Raw genomic sequence first — 17,402 nt, forward strand, 5'->3', positions numbered from 1 at the left:
GTCTGAGACTGCTGTAAAATTATTCCAGGTTTATGTTGAAATAAGAGAAATCAAAAGTAGACCTCTTTTATCTTGCTTCTTCGGAGAAATTTAAAGGAGTCAATAGGTCTTATACATCTGCATGTATAAGAAACCAGTCGGTGTTTAACACATCCCAGACACATATCTCATCAATTTCTTGGGCTGTAAGACTGTTTTTGACTCTTTAATAGGCACCATTCAACTCAATGTTCCTATTTATTGTAGCATCATTCTGTTTTTCAGGTTTTTGCAATAAAAATTACACTATCTTTCAGAGACAGTGGCTACACTTTTTGCCTTTGATGGGAGACCTTATACAGTTGCACCCTTTCAGCCATTAGCTAAATGGGAGCATTCTAGTTATGGACATTTTCAATGTCTAACCTTTCAATATGAAAATGATGTAAGCTTGTTAGAGGTTGTCATGATTTTTCTCAGAGAAGGACTCCTGTTGTTCTGTGCTGTGGTTGAAACATTTAAAGCAAGACCCCAAATTACACACTTCACTGTGGCTTGCATTGCTGGCCAATTAAAAAAAAAAAAAAAGTATGTGAAAAGAGTAAATGCCTGTGAGAAGGCAAGGGAGGCCGCGATTCTGCCTGGACAGGGAAATGGCCGTATTTTCACTTTTCTGGTTCCTGTGAAGCTGGGATCCCTGGGCTGGGAAGGAGGAAAGGATAGCAGAAGAGGAGGGCCATTCTAGATGCGTAAGTAAAAGAGACCACCCAGACTGCAAACATCTCATCCATGAATGTGACTTCAGGGGAGCAATACTCATTTACAGCAGGCGAAGATTTGGCTATGATATTGATGGGACCCACTTTTTGGAAACACTGCACAGCATCTTACTGTCTGGCTGCACATTTAATAAAAAACATAACAGTTATTTAAAAAAAAAAACCCTGATCTGGTGCTATACAGCAACATGCAGATTCTGCCATTAGTAATGGAGACAGAAGAAGACTTGGATAGTCTTTGATCACCCATCTGAGAAAGCAAAGACTTATTTTCTTGTTCTTCCTTGCCAGAGTTAACAAAAGGAACATTTGTGGAATTCACACAAGCAGAAGACAAAAATTAAATTGAGAGAGAATCAAGTATGAGGACTATGATAACAGGAAGAACAAGTGAAAAGGATAAGGAAAATAAAAAAAGCCAAAAATGAAAATGGAATATTTCCCCTTCAGCAGAAACAGATAGAAATCCAAGATTTTTTGATTGTGGCAGGAAAACCAGATACAGAAAGGAGATTTTGTTTTCATTAGTAAAAGTCCTAGTAGGTTTCATGGATTATTGGTGTTTGGGGCACAGGCCTTTCAGAGCATGAGGGGCCAAGCTCCTCTTACCCTGTGTTGCAATTTGGCTGGCATTTGGCTAAGTGTGAAAGTGTGAGGGAAGAAAACTGCATTAACTTTCGTCTGCTTAAGTGAACAAGCAAGCGAGAACACCCAGTTAGAGATATGGTAGGGAGTAACAGGGACATGTCGAGAAAGGTCACAGTCCACAGCCAAGTGAAGTCATCAGGCGAGAGAGGATAAAAAATGTGTGGTGACAGAGAATGAAACATAAATTGGCAGTCACAGAAATGGAACAGAAATCCATGCATTTACCAAATTGCGGTATGATTTTGGTAAACACCACATAACAGTGGTTTTTCATCAGAATTTTGTGTAATGAAGTGAATGAAATATGACAGAAATTTTCTTCAAGTGAATTTCCAACAGTTCACTGATAGTACCGTGGTCTGGAATAACCTCTTTGGAGCAGGAGCTCCTTGGAAAACAGAGAGTGGTGGCAGCTTCCTGTCTATCTGACCCCTTGGATGACTGAGAAATGGATGCTCCAGAAATTAGACCAAATGTTTGTTAGAGGCAAGGGCATTCAATTTAACTATCACATTTTTGCCTGAAAACAACCACCTTATTTTAAACTTGCCAGAAGTTTTAGTAGAGTTTATTAGAATGGGGGGGGGGGGGGGGGGGGGGAAATCTACTGCTGCTCAGTTTAGTTCCTGTCAGCATGTGACAGAATTTTCATTCTTTCTGAAGAGCCAGCACTTCCTTCTGCTTGTGCAGCCTTCTCACACAAGAAATAAAGGAAAACCCAACACCTTCCAAACCTGCGAAAAAATGGAGAAGAGATAGGACAGGTGCAAAATCTTCAGCTCTTTCAAGCTAACTATGAAGAAAGAGGGAAAGAAGAGAAAGAAATAGAGCAAGCAGGAGAGGAAAAAAAGGAAAGAAGGAAAGGAAGGGGGGAGAGAGAAGAAAGAAAGAAAAAGAAAGAAAGAAAGAAAGAAAGAAAGGAAGGAAGGAAGGAAGGAAGGAAGGAAGGAAGGAAGGAAGGAAGGAAGGAAGGAAGGAAGGAAGGAAGGAAGGAAAGAAGGAAGGAAGGAAGGAAGGAAGGAAGGAAGGAAAGAAGGATGGAAGGAAGGAAGGAAGGAAGGAAGGAAGGAAGGAAGGAAGGAAAGAAAGGAGGAAAGGAGGAGGGAAAGGAGGAAAGGAGGAAGGAAAAATCCAGGAAAGATCCATATTGTTTCCTTTTCAGAGAGACTAAATATTATGTGTGAGCTGCATGAAGCAGAGTGGAGAAATCAGTATTTTAACACACATGCTCAGTGCAATGATTCCCTCTTTTTGTTGCCATGATGATGTAAAGTGTGATGAGAAAGGACAACCTTGATTTCAAATAAAAGCATAACATGAGATATTTTAAAAGAAACAGAACTGCCAATTTTTGTGACATAGAAATGTATCATTAAGACAGTCAATGTGCAATAATATAAACAATGAATTTTTACTGCTAATAATGGAGACAGAAGTTTTTTAAAGCTCTTGTCCTCAGTGAATGCGAAGGTGAGGAGGAAACTCTTGTTTTTACTTCAGTGCGAACAGTCATTAGAGAGTCTGCTGCTTCCACAAAGTACAGACAATTGCTTCTGAGTTTCACAGGTGCAACCGAAGATCACTGGAAAAGTGACACCAGTAACTCCAACTTCGTAACTCCAACTGCCATATGCAGAAATTGCTTATACCCTCAAGAACCCAATAATGGATTTAAAGTACAGGAATTTATTTTAAAAACATGGAAAATTAAACTAGAAATTGGATGTTTTAAAATGTGTTGTTCTCTGGATCCCCATTGATTCTATCCATATAGACATGTGGAACATTAAAGCCCTATTTCTCTTAAAGAGCATTTTATTGACTTCAGCATGGTTGTTCAAGCTAGTTGCATTATACCAATGGTGTATATTGTATCCTGAGGCAAACTCAAAAGAAGACCCAAAGATAACATCTGAGAAGTAATCTGTATTTCTTTAAAAAAGAAGAAAGAAAAAGGAACCGAAATAACACAGATATCCATACAGAAAGGAATTTAAAATGCATAGGATGAACAAGACAACTAGAAAGAAATAAAAGGCATTACAAAAAGAATTCTTCATTTGAAAAATGGTGTTGCTCAATCTCTGTCACCTATGCATTTAAAAGTAAAACTCCAGAAAGAAAAAAACAATGCTCAGAAATTAATTCTCATTAATTTCTCAGGTGTTTTACACAAAGAGCAATGGCAAGATATAGCCCTTCTCTTCATGGAAGATAAAAACTTTTATGTTTATGGGGAGAGGCAAGATACACACAGCTTGCATGATTCCTGAACTGGCACAGTCATGTGTACTGCCCTATGCCATGAAGTGTGTCTGAATCATCAACTGCATAACTTCTCCCATACCCTACCTCTGTAAACAAAAATAGTTTCAACATCTTTTTAAGAATCTCTAACCATACTCTTAATGGAATCAAGGGTTCAGGGATACAGCTTGTTCTACACACAAAGATGGCTTTGCTCGTCCTGAATACATTCAGAAGTCTCTTCTGACTTCAAGTTTAACTGGTAGGTGGCCAGCACGTAAAACAAAGACTTCAGCTCAATACCTAGTAATTAAACAAAGACTCATAAATATGCCAGTAAGCTACTGGTAATTCTAAACCTCCCAACGACATGGAAAATGAAGGGATCAATATGAGAGAGGGTTCTTGTAATTTCTAAATGTTACATCTTGTGAACAAATGCGTATTTGCCAAGAAGAGTGAACACCAGCACCTTTTAATCAGGAAAGAGTACTGAGGCACACAGAAGACAATACAACTACCTCTTCATTTCTGGCATTAATAACCTCAGGAACAGCTTGTGAGCACACAACAGGCCATGGGCTAGCCTAAATCTCGCATGCTAAGACATACACCTGTGGTTAGTTCAGAGAGCTGATAGAACTGTTTGATCCACTGGGAAAAATGCGCTATGTCTATGTAAGCATACACAGATCTTAACGTCACTTTTACTAATTCAGGATTCTTGCACAGACTGCAACTGAATAGTCATGTTTATATGTTCTATAAAATGGTCTAGCTGAATGACATTCAATTCCTTCTGGGTTGCGAACTACAGTGTAAAAAAGTCATACCTAGCAGTGCAATCAGAACATACTATGAAAGTCCATATACTTCTCTGTAACAAAGACCCAGTCAAATAATACTTGTATCAATGCAAGCCCACTAGGATGGCAAACCTAAAGTCATTTTCAGTAGTTTTGTTCTGAGCAATACCTCTTCATCCCTGAGATACTGTAATTACTTCTTGCAAAGAACCTGTTAACAAACATAATTCCACATTTTAATCATCAGGACCTTAGACTGAATAGAAATCTCAGGAGACTTCATTTTTTGCAGTTGTGATAAACCATGCCTTCGTGTTATTACAGCTGTCTGCTGCACTGCCCCAAATGACGCCGTTCCAGAGACATCTCATGAAAACGTTGTTGAACCCCCAGGATCATTATGAACTCTCACAAACTACAGAGATCTGTGATTATTATGTTTAGAGTGTGTTAGCCATTTTAGGCAAGTGTTAGCCTGCAGCTACTACTGCAAATGCACAGAAATAACTTCTAAGATAATATTTTGTCTCCTCTGAAATTTACATGCATTCACTATGCTTAGAGAAGAAAGCTTATTCACACAAATGTTACAGAGCAAGAATGCTCCACTTTATTCTTGCATAATACTATGGTTTCCCATTCTTTTAAAAGACCCTTTATAGAGGCTGTGGAAGAATGTTGCTTTCAAAGAAGGTTCACCATTAATTCTGACAGATTTCATACTAGCACAAACGTAATATAAAAGCACAAATGTAATATAAAAACACAAAGGTAATACAAAAACAAATTAGGATGCCAATAAATTGGTTGAATGATCAATAGATCTCCATGCACTGTGAAATGAAGGGTTAAAAAGTCCCCATATCTCACTTTTAACAAACAGGGAAGCTGAGGGCCAAGGAGATGTAGCAGCTTGCTTAGTCCTGTAGCAAATCAATGGCAGATTTTCCAGTTTAGTACCTCATCTACTACTATGTGGTTTGTGACTTACAGGCAGTAATAATCCTCAAAGATAATGTAATTTCATAGACTTGGAAAACTTTGGTATATCCAAATTAAAAGCTAAACCATTATTTTCTTATGGTGCTTTCAAATGAGATCTGCTACTGCAGCTAACTGTACAAACCAGTTCAAAAACTAAGAATACATTCCTCCAAAAAAACACAAGGAAAGAGCATAAAGGGAGAAAATAACCTTTGAATTTGTACACCTCTTCCAAACAAGGTAGAAGAAGTCACCTTAAGAGAATGAAAACAGACAATTAAAATGAAGACCCTAAAATGATACAAGTATGGATGAGGAGAGAGTGAGCGCGTGAAGAGAGATCTTAGGGAGGAGTCATAAGGAAAGGTGTTAGAGTAGGGTTTCTCTCCTTACTTGGCACAAGCCACTGATGCACATGTCCAGGGATTCAGTGTAGCACCGGGTCCCATCCAGAACCTTTGGCGCCAGCTCCACAACCAGAGCCGCTCCTGTGGCCTGGCACTTTAGTGAGCATGGATTGTCGGGGTCGTTAGAGACGGGAAGCCACTCGTAAAACTGTCCCTGGTACTTGACGTCGTTGTGAGCAGAGCACTGCTGGGCACGAAAATCACCTGCTTCTGGCGGGCAGTCCTGCAGAAAAGAAAGAGGAAAAGGTCAGCAGGTCTATTCGGGACAGCCAGTCACAGTATCATGCAGCCAGCTGAGTTCCACAGCTGCCAGATGCAGAGAGTTTTGCTGTTTAGACAAAGATGATTGATTGAAATAGCTACAGCTACACATAATTCTACGGGATAATTATACCTTTCTTTCTTCTTTCCACAAAAGTATTGAAAGAACATCAAGACCATGTGTAAATATGCTTGAGACTAAAGAAATGCACTGTATGTGTCTTAACCACAGCCCTGAAACACTCTTGCTGAATCTCTTTCCACTTGTGCACATATGTGGGGAAGTATGTGTGCACAGCCACTCTCTTCCAGCCAAATTTTCCTCTTTGTTTGAAGAGAAAGAAAAAGAATTACGTGATTTAATTGTTTGTTTATTTAAGCTCTCCTCACTAGCTTTTTTTCGCCTCAGTGGCCTAAGTCAGTTGGTAGGGCAACAAGAATCAGAAAAATGTGATACATATTTGCATTTCTTAACCTAAGATTTCATAATTTGCATAATTAGCAACTTACTATTATTTTACTGGGAAGACCTTTAAAAAACCCCTTTGTTAATCCTTCGGGAGGTTTGTGAGACATATAAACCGTACTCTGAACCCAGTACACCTGATATAAAAACCAAAGACCACTCATACTACTTAAAGTCTCTTGTTGATGAGAATGTGAGGCTTTTCTTACCCACATATACTTTCTTGCCATTATCTAGCACTGAAAAACATGAGTCAAGTTCTCAAGAGAGAAAGAAGAGCTTCAAAATCATGAGACTTCAGGCAAAATAAACTTGGGTTCTTTTTATTTCCTTTCAAGTTTTTGATCCTTGAAGAATGATATTTCAAGTTTTCCTGTGCAAGCAACCACAAAGGCTAGAGATTCATCGTTTTTTATAACTAACCTGAATTTCTCACATAATTATGGGAATACAGGAGCTAAGCTTTAGAAAAAACATTAAATATCATGAGAACTGTGACAAAAAACCAAATGTTGGCAATATGACTGCCTCAGATTATTAAGGTCCCATAGTCCTCAACCTTGCTGCTGTAAGGAAATCTGCTCCTCAATGATACTTGGTCAAACACCAGGTGAAGTGAATACCTATTATACCCTTAGCTTGAGGACTGTAACATTATGTTATAGAGAGTCATAAATGGTGATTATAGACTTGATAGGGAAGGATTTTGATGTATATACAACCACATAACTAGACAATATCCTTATAAGATGCCTGTATTCTCTGTTTGTCCTCAAACTACTTGATCCTATAGAAATTCAAGTACCATTAATGACAACCTTATTCACAGACTTCTTATCCTCCCAGCTAGGAAAATCTTGCTGCTATTGAGGCAAAATATTTCTTCTGAGGTTTAAATAATCACCTCTGTTTCTCAGACCTTTTTCCACACCTTCATTCACTAACGCTTTTCTGCTTCTTTTAAATAGGGCAGATTATTACAGCTTTAGATACAAACGGCATGGGGGCTGCATGTCACTTAATGACATTAAAGGATCGTTGTTTAGTATTAAGGTGTAAAATAAAACCAGTCTTAAAAATCAAGCTTTCAAATTTCCTCTTGAAGCAAATTGGCAGAATCTTGGCTATAAATTTGTGATTTGTATACCCTTGGCTGCTACCAAGGATAACCAAACTGGCCTCTCATTCACTGTGTAGTAGCAATGTAGTTATGCCCATTTTGTTTGAATGTTGAATGACATTGGATCACACCACTCCAAACATTTATTTTGGTGAACTATACACACATACAAACCATGACCTGAAGCCACAGATCTTCAGCTAATTTGCTTTGTACCATTTTTAGTTAATTTGCTTTGTATTTGAGTGTGATGCAGCCCAAAAGTTATGGGTCAAGCTCCAGTCAAAAGTTCTGCTAAGTACAAGGGTTCCTGCTACAAAAGGTTAAATGGATTAAGGCATAAGAGAAAAAAAGGATTTGTGCTAAATCTTGCTCTAGAAAAATATGTATCAAAGAGCAATAATCCAGAACTCATTCATCCTTTTTGAAAGTGGAGGTTGAAAGTCCAAGCTTGTAACTGGAATTTTACTGCTGGAGGACTTAGACAGCAGACAGTTTTTCTATTTGCATGTTATGGAAGATTAAAAAAAAAAGTAAAATGTTGGAAGTATTTCAGTTTGATTTTAAAACCTCCAGAAAAACTTAGAGGCAATCAGGCCCATTTTGTGATCTGGGCAAGCTGTTGATACAGGACAAAGTTTGGACAGCAGCACAGAGTAAAGACAGCAGAAAAATATGTGGGAAATTCATTATTCCTCTACAGCTGTGTAATTAGAGAAAAAGTGGTCTTTATGTTCTGCTTTTAAACAAATGAACAAGACAGTTACAGCTTGACCCAAGATCTGGTTTAGCTTTATTTTCAAATAGAGAAGAGACAAGCAAAGAGGAACACTGCGGCCTTATTTCCTGCCACAAAATCTTCTGGTGCATACCCTTCCCTGAATTTTTCTGTCCATAAATGAATACAGTCAGGTCTATTGGCTTGGCTTAGGCTTGTTGCAGAGATCCAAGCCAACTCTCTTGTTTGGTTCAAGCTTGGCTCTACCTTCAAAACTTCCTGGCTTGCAATAGCTTTATTTTTACAAAGACAGAAAGGCCCAATAAAGCACATGACATACAGAGTTCATAATCTGGCTTTGTACAGTATTCAATACTATGTTTGTTGTGTTGGGTTTTATTTTTAAATCAAAGAAAGAAAAAATGTACAGTCAACATAACAAGCTTTCAGGACACGGCAGGTGACCAGGACCGATGTTAAATGCTTCCAGTCTTTGATATCATGATCAAAATAAAACAATGGATTTAAATAGTAGAGCTTGTGTTTAAAAAAGTTTTCATGTGAAACTTGAAGCCATTCAAAGAATACGTTCAAGCAGTCAGAAATGCAGACATGCATACTTATCTTGGCACACAGATATGAAAAAGGGTCACAGTCTGGCCCACCACTTTTCTCCTACTGAAATCCTGAATCCTAAATCTACCTGAAGGCCTTGAAGATCCCTTTCCCTCACGGGGGAACTTTCCTTCCAGTTAGGAGAGCACACATACTAGCACCTACACACATAACATCTGCATAACCTGTGTAATGTTTTTTTTATACCAAAATGGACAATGTTAAGAAAAATAGTAGTCTGAATATTACCCATCATTAGACACAGGTCACCGAAACTGAAAAAGAAATGAAAAAGCAGGAACTGTACAGAACTTGGCACTGCTTATTAATATCTTGTCCATATTTGTTTGTTTGTTTGTTTGCTTGTTTGTTTTTCTTTTTAAACTTGCTATTTATTCTTTGTATTACATATCAGTGGGGATCAGAGCCTCTTTGTGCTGGGCTTTGTGCAATCATATAATGAAAGACAGATAAAAGCTCACAGCCTATAAACGAGTATTGTAGTTGCTGAAATAACAGATACGGCAAAGCCAGTATTTTGTTGCATATTTGTTCAAGCAGGAAATTTCTATTTTCTTCTAAACACTTTGCACACCTTTAGATAAGAGCGTTTGCTGTTTTGAGGCAGTCTTCCTGCGCCTCATTTCTGCAGTGCTGGCTCCTGGACAGGAAAAACCAGTAGACTCTGACTCCACAAAGTCTTTTCCCCTTTTAAAAAAATCAGCCTGCTTTCAGTATGTGCACGGGGGCTTGGTGGAAGCGGATCCTCTGCAGCTGCCAGCTAGCACTGCTTCACCGGCCTGAGTGAAGTTATGTTTTACTCTACCTAAGGATCTGATCCTGGAAGCTACCTAACAGTATGCAGTTTGTCTACCTGCACAACAGATTGACAGACAAGGGTGTGCCCACACTTTGAGACAGCCAGTAGTCACAGGCCGAGTCAGTGTAGCAGTGAACCCAAGGTAACATATCTTTGGGTTATGTAGTTCTACAAGGTAGTTTGCTAACCACATCAGCATGGCCTGTGTTTGGCTTGGACCATGCAGCAGCACTGCTATCTGGCCACAAAAGCACTCAGTCCTGCTTCAGGTTACTCCAGCTTTGGTGCTATATTTGAATCGTATCGGTTTTGTTTTCTTTTGGAAATAACCTGTGGGCCCTTGCAGACATGAGGAACCTCTGCCGTTGCACTCCTTGAAGAATCAGAAAGAACTAATAAGCGTGAAAGTCTCGTCTAGGCCCATTTATCTTCAAGCTTCCTCTTCATTAAGACTTTTTAGGGAAGAAAATTTCCAGTGAATAGGAAACAACTGTTCCTCCTCTAACTCTGTGGGTCCTAGATGGCTGTTTCATGACCTTTAGCTTGTGAAGGCTCATGAGATATTCCTGAAACACTGAGCCTGTGCTCGATACCTGTAATCTCCGTTCATCATATCAGGTCAAGATTTCCTCCACTGCAATGAAAATATATATAATTTTAAAGATGATCAGAAACCCCTTTGATGTATGAAACCTATTTTAAAATAAACACAGGAGTTTCGTCTTCACCTCTTAGGCACCTATTGCTGGCCATATTATTACACCTTCATTTGCCTTCTCACATCCAAATTTTTTTTTTTACCTTGACCTCCTATTTGACCCTATTGTAATTCATAAGTCCATGGAGTTTTGCCATGTTTGAATCCCATTCAAAACAATTTCTATTAATCAACAAACTAGTGGAAAAGATAAGATGAATCCCAGATGTCCCTTGATGGTGATAGGTGGATCAGATTTCATGGGACAAAAGAGGGTCAGGCTCTTTAAAGTTTACTTAGGGGGTGAAATGTGGAAGATCATATCTAAGCTGTGATGGGTGGAAACAGTCGAGGAACCTTAAAACAGTTTACAATATATGTGCTTGTATATTTGCAGAGGCCAAGAATGATTTACTATATCTGGAGCTTTTCCTCTGTGCAAAAAATTACTAACAACTGGACTACTCTGTGCAGCATCTGACAGAACAGCTTATTGAACCAGTTCCATGAAGTACGCACGGTGTTTCAGCCGCACCGATTTTCCTACTGAGAAGGAAAGCCTGAGGTCCTCAAGCAGGGGCTTGCCCAAGACTAAATAAGAACTCTAGATAAAAGTACAGGGACTTAGGACATCTAGGGATTTAACAGAAACTCCACTTGGCCTTGAAGCCTTGTTGAGTGCCCTCCTTGAATTAAGTTTCTTGCAGCCAGATTTTTCACTAGTCTACTCCTGTAAATTTTTAAATAGTTTAGGATCATCTTAGCTGCTTAGATTGAGAGGGGCTCATACTATAGCTTTCTCTGACAACCCCAAGACACTGCAATATCTGACAGAGAGAAGCATGAGAGAAATAATATGAATAAAGTAAATGGTAGAATATCAGCAGATGCTTCTACTCTGTATTAAATAAACACGGAGTGGAGATGAGGGCTAAAACAGTCAGTGAAGAATAAATCTAAACCTCCATGAATATTTGTCATTAGAAATATTTATAAAATCAATTATTTAAAATAAAATGCCTTTTTTTTAAAAGTATGTTCCCATTTTTGGCAAATAATTCAATATGCAGCTTTTCATGCCATTTTAAAATTTTTGTTTGCTCATAGCTTTCAAATATTAACGTGTTTAAATTAGATACAGTAACTTGTATTTTGGCTTGAAAAACTTCCAAATATTTCAGTCAAAAACTAATACAAGTAAATAATATTAGAGTACATTTTCCTAAAAGCACCATGGGTGCCACATTGGCAGATCAAAAAGAGATATACAAATTAAAAAAAAAAATACTGTTATAAGAAATATTGAATTTAAATCTATGAATCATCCAGACCCCTGAAGAGTCCTGAACAGAGTCCTGAAATGCCACTGTCATGGAGGTGATCCAGGTTGTTTGATCTACAAAGATTCTGGATATATTTACATAGAATGGCAGCGATGGGGGTTTTTTGTTCTATTTTTTAATAGTTAAAGATTCACAGGTCTGCTTGCTGAGAAGACAGCAAATCCAGAAGTCAAAGCTGCCACCATTAACAACATACTAAAAGCACGTTTTTTTGAAGTACGAAGAAATAATTCCTAGACGACACACTGAGGTTTTAAAATGCACACATTTAGAAATAAGATGGGAGTTATTAAAATCCAGCATTTTGAAGAACAGACTGTAGTCACAATAAATGATCCGAGTTTGGAAGAATTTCCACTTAAAAAGTAAATTGACATTAAATAAATCTGGTCTTAGTAAGGAGAGATGTGTAGCATTTATACTCTTTTTTTATGTATTTTTTTTTAAATTTTACTGCAAAATGCAAACTGGGAGGTTTGATTGCAAAGACTTCCCATGGTATTTCTAGACACCAGAGGGCAGAAAAATTAAATCCTGATAATAATATTTGTAGCTCTGAAAAAAATTCTACCTGGTGGTGATGCTTCTCATATACACAAGCCAAAGCTTCTGAAAATTGTGCACTTATATGGAAGTTTAGGTTTGACACTTTCCAACAGGCCAGACTTTGGTGCATGGAAAGAAGATAATGTCATTTTGTTGAAATTAAGATGGGCAACATCGGTGCTGGTTTGTACAAAATGCAGCATGAGCTGATAAGAAACAGGGATAGAAGTAGCTTGTCTGAATGCAAGCCAAAAAATGGGGCATGTCATTACAGTTGGTATTTCAGCCAAGTGAAGAAAGTGAGGTATATATAAAAAAGAGCTGCAGGTGGTGTTTACAAGTTTTGGTGGTCTGATTAATGGGATCTACCGTCTACAAGTTTTATCTTAGGCCTAACGGAACTGCTCTAAACCTTGTCGAAAGAGCTGGTAATGTTGTGCAGCTTCCAGCATTGTCCATTTTCATGTCAAACAGCAAAATCTCAAGAGCAGCTTTATATGTAATGTTCATCATCATGCCAGCAGGTATAAGCAAGTATATATGAAAAGCAAAGTCCTTTAGGAATGAAGTGCCAGTCATGTGCATCTCATTTTTTTTCTGGTCTGATTCAGAAAGCAGTGCAATAAAAGGAAAAATATCAGGGAAAATAAAAATGTTTGCAATCACAAAAAGGGGTTTGATAACTGAGGAGAATGAAGAGAGAAGGCATGAAGAAAGTACAGATTCCAACAAACATCCTTCAGATAGACTTTCTTGTAAATGGGGGAAGAGAAAGCAAAAAACAGCCTAGTGGCAGAAGGACTGAAGAAGACAAAGGGTAAATGAGTTGGCATGATAGCCTGATACAGAAGCTGAAGAAAACCTGGCAACTAAGAACATGCCTAGAAGAAGGAACAGAGAGTGTGACAGCTTGAAAAAGAAAAGAACTAGTAAAAAAAATCCTACTTGCCATTTGGAAATATTTTTGTTTGTTTACTATAACAACGCAGCTAGATATAAAAACGTTTTCATTGCATTCAGAGTAATTTTCTATAGAAAAACAAATCACTCCCTCTCTTCTCCCATGATTATATTCTAAAATGTCTGGAAACATAAGAAGAAAAAAAGTGGATGCAATTCAACCCTAAATCATCTTCAGATACCCTCATTCCTTCTTTTACTATTTACACATGTGGCTTCATACCCATTATCTTTCCAGTTTCTGACCAACACCAGGCAATGCAAGTGGTGAACATACTGCACTGGATTTGCTCTTTTAGGGACTGCTCAGAAGCCTTATAGACAGCAGTATCAATCTCTCTTATAGCCTGTACTATGCAAAATGGTTCAGCATCCCTAGAATAATACAGGTCACTGAAGAAACAGACACACCACTCTCTCCCCTTGCCTCTCTTTTTCTTTATCTCATTCTTTTTTTTCCCTCTGTAATTTAATTTCAGGATGAATTAAAACCAGCTGTAGCAAAATCTTGCAAATGATAGTGCCTATGAAAACGTGTTCATTGCCAGACTCCAAGAAGTATTCTTCCCATTCTCCAATTTCACCTTTGAAATAGAGAGTTTGCTTTTAGTATATGTGATTACCCATCCTTTACTGTAAGAAGACAGTCATATAAACAAAACATGTCAGTTCACAGAAAGACAGTTTGCAGAAAATAAAAAGACTGGTTATTTTATGAACAATAACATCAGTCCTCAAGTTGTACACAAGCTAATGGTAATGAAAGCTTGTATTTCAGGACTCACTGATTTCCACAAGAAGCAAAAACGAGTTTTCCACAATGCATGATAGCTACCTTCATTTGCAGGGGTTAAATGGGGGGATTTGCTCTCATTTTCCTTTAAAGAAACAGACGGTCATCTAACAGATGAAAATGTAGGTCTCATTGAGCCTGGAAGTTCCACCCTGCTGATTTTCAGTCTTTGTGGATGAAATCTTAAAAGGCAAAGTCTCAGTTAACAAAAATGCACACTGTATCGTGTGCCTTTTCCAGTGCAGAATTCCATGACAACCCCACATCGGGTTAATGAATTGTTTCTAAGACCCAATTTGTGTGTATGTGCCCTTGGATTTTGGAGAAAAAGACAGTAGACTTCATTAAAGAGAAAATATATGGAGTTTTTTACTATTCTGAAAGAGACAAACAGTATTTCAGTGGTACAGCTACACAATTCAGTAACAGAATGGATTTCAGCACTGAGATACATGTCCAGGGTTCCGAAACTGCTTTAGGTTTCCACTGGTGCTGCACAAGGTATTTCAAAGTGGTACCTAGCCCCAGAAACACAGGGCTGAGGACCACCACGGCTGTGGCAGGTTCCTAGCACAAGTTCTGATGTTGATCATGGTGGCAGTGCCCTTGCAATAACTGATGTGAATACTGGTGCACAGTATCTCAGATTAGTAAAGGTGATAAGTGGAAGGGCATAACATCTGAATTAAAGACTCAACATACTTTAAAAATAGAAAATACTTTCCCCTGAAATCAAGTGCCTGCAAAACAAATACAGCCAAGTACTTTCCTTATGACATGAAGCCGTATTTGGAGGGCCTGGTCAAAGTATCATGCAGTCAGAAGCTTGGGAATAATTTGATTTATTGTTAGTGTTGCAAATTTACCAAAAACAAACAAATGAAAACTAAAAATGTAATCCTTTTATTACGGAAAAGAGCAATGTAGCACAATCCATTCTTTACCCTCTTCAAAAAAAGGGGTTAAAATCATAAATACAGTCTTGAGTCTTCATAATTCAGTGGCAAAACTGTCACTGATTTCAGCATAGTAAAGCACTTTGAAAGTTTCAGTTTGGATTATTTGTTATGAAATAATGAAGTGAGTTCTGCAGCTGCATGCCTCACTGCTATGTTGCAAAGTCTGGAGCCAGCATTGCCAAATTACAAGGTATGTAAAGGAATTGCCTGACAAAGCTATGCTAGGTTTTATTTCGAAGGAAAACTGTTCAGATGCACATTTCCAAAACAGAACCTAAGCTAAAAATAACATTAAAAAATTATTCCTTATCTTGGAAGGTTAAGCTCAATGATTCCAAAATACAGGTTGCAACATGGCTAAAACCCCAGCCTCTCATCAAGGTGATCCAGGAACAGCTAATGGCACACAAATCAACCTTCCCATTCCCTCCATGGTCATGGTGTGGTCTACGTGCCTCAGGTATGGAAATTGGACTGTTAATCTACCAGCAGACCTATTTATTGACTACTCTGTTGTCAGTTCATGAAGCAGATGTCTAGATTGATGAGAGATTTCAGGAACCCAAAGGATACACCAGAACAAATTTCAGAGGAAGAAGTGTGAGAAATCTTACTGCATGAGAGACTGCAACTCAGACAGAAGCAGTTTCTTTCATTATGAACTGTGGTCTATTGAAGAAAATATAAGCTAAATATGAGGGAGCGTATTAATTTTTTTAACTTAAACTTTTAAACTTTTTTAGACAAAGCACCTATTGAAAGGCTTCTGAATATGTCCCTATCAGGCATGAGAAAGCTTGGCCCAGTGCACGTTTGATTTCATTTTCCGTCTTTACTGGTAAAACTGACATTTCTCCATGTAATTTGAGAGCTTTTACTGTTCTTGGCACCCAATAAAACTTTCCATATGAAAGTCTTTATTTCCATTTTCACCAGTGAAAACACACTTTCACTTTGGTGAGCACAGAAATTGAAGTTTCTTATTTTATTGTATTGAAAACCATATTCACCATATGTAAAGAACAAACAAGAGCCTTTGGAAAGGCCAAAACACTGGTGCAGGCTATCTAAAACTGCTGTTCTAAGATATGCAGCAGAATCCCAATGCTGAGAGGGCACAGGTGAACAGAAACATATATCTCTTAGTAACTTGTCTTCAATCCTTAACAGCTTAATCCTCCAGCCTGTCAGCCTGCCCAATGTGAACCAGCTGATTACCAAAGTAATACTAGGAACATAAGTGGTCTTGATTCTGCCAGGGGGGTCGTAAAGAGCAATTCTGAAGTTTCACTGACACTCTATTTGGAAAGGCTGTGACTGCAATCCCTTCCAAACTTTTAGCAACATGCTATGCCATAATCTCTCCAGCTTTTCAAGAAACTGACAAAGGTCTGCCCATGGTCCTGTGGTATGAAGGCAGTTTAGATAGCTACAGTATTCTCACTATCACATCACCAAATTATTTTATGTAATATGGACGTGACTGTCGTATATGATGATTTGTATCATATCAAAGCTATACTTCACTTACCACATTGCTGCAAGTCCTGTACCGGATGTTTCGCCCTTCACAGGTCCTGTGTCCAAAAATCAAAAACAAACCCCAAAACATTAATAGCTGAATATAAAAAGCAAACAGATAATGTTTACTGTGTCAGCATCTTTCCTACAAAGATCTCTAATGGCCTAATCCCCCACCCTCTTCCCCAAAGTAGAGTGCTCTATGTCTCTATACAGGTATTGAGGTATGAATTCTACAACTCCTCCGTTTCCTACCTTTGCTTTAAAAATGAGTTTCTAGAAGGTGGCATCAGTTTATGAATGAGATTGGTGGTCAGAGTACAGAACTCAGCTGGAAATCAACATCTGAATCACATTAATAATACCCTGTGTCTCCCAGCTATCTGCAATGATTTCATAAGGGCACAGCTCTGTGTCTACCCAGGCACACACCTTAGCACTGACACAGTCTGAGCTTGCCAGGCTTTCTCTGCTGGGGAACAACCTGTGCACTTGGAGGAAGGAAACCTGCGAGCAGCGGCATGAAATGACAGGCTAGCAGGACAGGGCTTTTCCCCAATTTCATATGAGGAGAGAAGGAGAGCATAGAACTTCCCCCTCCAATTCACCAGTCCCTTGCTACTCCCAGATCCTTGCTGCAGGACAGCATCCAAAAAGCAGCTGGGCCCAGCAGAGGTCAAGGAGAGCACGTGCCCTGACGTGTGCTCTCCATGGCTCTCCTCCTTTTCCCCCA

At 38.5% G+C, this 17,402-nt stretch overlaps 1 protein-coding gene across 2 annotated transcripts in view; it reads right to left on the bottom strand.

Annotated features, from left to right (window-relative positions):
• Window positions 1–17,402, bottom strand: part of ADAMTSL1 (ADAMTS like 1) — a 198,882-nt gene that overhangs the window by 149,045 nt on the left and 32,435 nt on the right. The window contains exons 3-4 of one of the 2 annotated variants that reach the window (XM_087742441.1): window positions 16,680–16,725; window positions 5,837–6,073 (exon numbers count right to left, since the gene is read on the bottom strand). In XM_087742441.1, coding sequence (XP_087598567.1) covers window positions 5,837–6,073; window positions 16,680–16,725 — 283 coding nt within the window. Of the gene's footprint in view, window positions 1–5,836; window positions 6,074–16,679; window positions 16,726–17,402 lie in introns of those variants that run through there. The other variant, XM_087742442.1, reaches the window with a different exon arrangement.

The sequence above is a fragment of the Nipponia nippon genome, unplaced genomic scaffold (genome assembly GCF_047370975.1).
Source record: "Nipponia nippon isolate SJK-2023a ecotype South Korea unplaced genomic scaffold, ASM4737097v1 scaffold_8, whole genome shotgun sequence".
NCBI lineage: Eukaryota > Metazoa > Chordata > Aves > Pelecaniformes > Threskiornithidae > Nipponia > Nipponia nippon.